This window comes from Aptenodytes forsteri, unplaced genomic scaffold (assembly GCF_000699145.1).
Source record: "Aptenodytes forsteri isolate BGI_AS27 unplaced genomic scaffold, ASM69914v1 Scaffold155, whole genome shotgun sequence".
NCBI lineage: Eukaryota > Metazoa > Chordata > Aves > Sphenisciformes > Spheniscidae > Aptenodytes > Aptenodytes forsteri.
The window spans coordinates 5,793,382-5,795,437 of record NW_008794446.1 but is presented as its reverse complement, the minus strand read 5'-3'; the positions used below and the strand labels follow the sequence as shown (position 1 = coordinate 5,795,437).

The following is a 2,056-nucleotide window of genomic DNA, read 5'->3' as shown; positions in this document are numbered from 1 at the left end:
CACCTGGTCATAGAAGGAGATCAGGTTGGTCAAGCAGGACCTGCCTCTCATGAACCCGTGCTGGCTGGGCTTGATCCCCTGGTTGTCCCGCTCATGCCTTGTGAGCACCCTCAAGAAGAACCGCTCCATAATCTTCCCTGGCACCGAGGTCAGGCTGACAGGCCTGTAGTTCCCCAGATCCTCCTTCCAGCCCTTCTTGTAGATGGGCGTCACATTGGCAAGCCTCCAGTCGTCCGGGACCTCCCCCATTAACCAGGACTGCTGATAAATGATGGAGAGTGGCTTGGCAAGCACCTCCGCCAGCTCGCTCAGCACTCTCGGGTGGATCCCATCCGAGGGTGTTCGGAAGATGTACGACTGTGGCTGGCATGGGATTCACGATGGTGAGGCTCTACACAGCTCAGCTCATGGCCCTCTGAGCAAGTCACTTCACCCCTCTGTACTCCAGGCTCCCCTCTGTAAAATAATAATGATAGCTTTTGTAAGGCATTTTGAAACCTACTGATGAAAATTGCCATATAAAAAATAGGTATGTGATTTGGATTTATATAAAATACTATCCTAAACAGAGACAGACTTCAGCTCATGTTTAGTGCTTTTATTAAATTCCAGCAGATAGAGAGAAAGACACTCTCTGGTGAAAACCTCTTCTTTTTCCCCTTCTCATGAAAACACGTGGTGAACTCAATGAAAACCACAATGAGCAATGTTGAAATCAAACCCCTTCCTTGTAAAAATAATACTATGGTAGCATTCCACAAAAAAATGATATAAACTAAAGTGACATAAAGTAAAATAAAGGACATAAAGTAAAAATGACATAAAGACATGTTTGCTTCTTTAGCATTCCTACAACAGAGCATATGAAGTATCTTACCTTTTTTCCTAGACACTGTCCCTTCCTGGATAGTGATATTTGTTCTGCCAATACACAGTGCTTTGAACCCCATTCTCTATACTCTCACAACTAGTTTCTTTAAGGAGAAGTTGAAGCAGTCACTGGACAGTCATTGAAGGAGGGCAATTTTCAAAAATTATGAAAAAACTTTGGCCACTTCAGTCATGTGGACAGATGATCCTCTCATCCATAGCTCTTCTTTTATGCTTGGATTTTTGAAAAAATAACTCCTGAGGACAGTACTAACTTTTAATTACCAATCTACAAGTGGTTGTTTCCTAGCAGGATAACAGAAACAGGACCTAACTGCCTCACAGCTGCATTAATCTCTTTGAGATTCATATGTAGGCTCTTTTTGGCCATTACCATCTCTGTATTCATCTTCCTGGAAAATAAAATCACAACTGTTGCATTCATCAGGGGAGATTTGTATTGCAGATTGAAACACAGGCAGACCATGCACTGGGGCTAAAAACAGCAATACTTTTCTACTATTCACCCCCCTTCCCCAGAGAGTCAGTGTATCTGTACTTGCTAGCTATAGTCTTCATATAATACATATAGATTACGGGAAAGGACTTTTGCCTCATTTGGTCTGTATTACCAATTTCAGGATATACCCTTGTGGAGAGGTGTTTCTCCCAGGGTTGGAAGTCTGTGGTGGGAGAAGGCCAGAACATTCTATGCAATGTGTAAATCTATATTAATCTTGTAAGATTTAAGTAATATGTGAGCTCTGCAGAGTGGTGAATGTCTCTTTGTGCACATAAAGTCACTACTCAGAACTGCAAGACCCGAGCAGTGTTATTACAATATTTTTAAGGTACTAAAAGTCAAGTGAAACTTCCTGTGTAAGCAACAGAGCCCAGACTGAAACAAAAATTAAATAATGAAGCTCTCAGAACGACCCTTGAAAGCAGTCAATTCAGTTTTCATTGCATCAGGTTTTATGAAGCATCGGCATCCGGACAGCATGGGTAAGCACATGCTTGAGGGAGCATTTATGGGACTGAGGCACTTGCAAGGTAGAACAATTCCCCGTTATTAGTTATGTTTTCATAACCACCTTAGATATATTTTGACTTTATTGCATATGAGCTGCCTACCTGTTATAAATAGAAGAATCAAGCTCTTAGAAAAAGAGTAAAGCAAAACTTT

General features: G+C 41.7%; 1 protein-coding gene across 1 annotated transcript in view; it reads left to right on the top strand.

Moving 5' to 3' along the window:
• Positions 1–1,125, top strand: part of RXFP2 (relaxin/insulin like family peptide receptor 2) — a 36,494-nt gene extending 35,369 nt beyond the window's left edge. The window contains 1 exon segment of the mRNA XM_019474844.1: positions 890–1,125. Coding sequence (XP_019330389.1) covers positions 890–1,125 — 236 coding nt within the window.
• Positions 1,126–2,056: the final 931 nt, after the last annotated feature.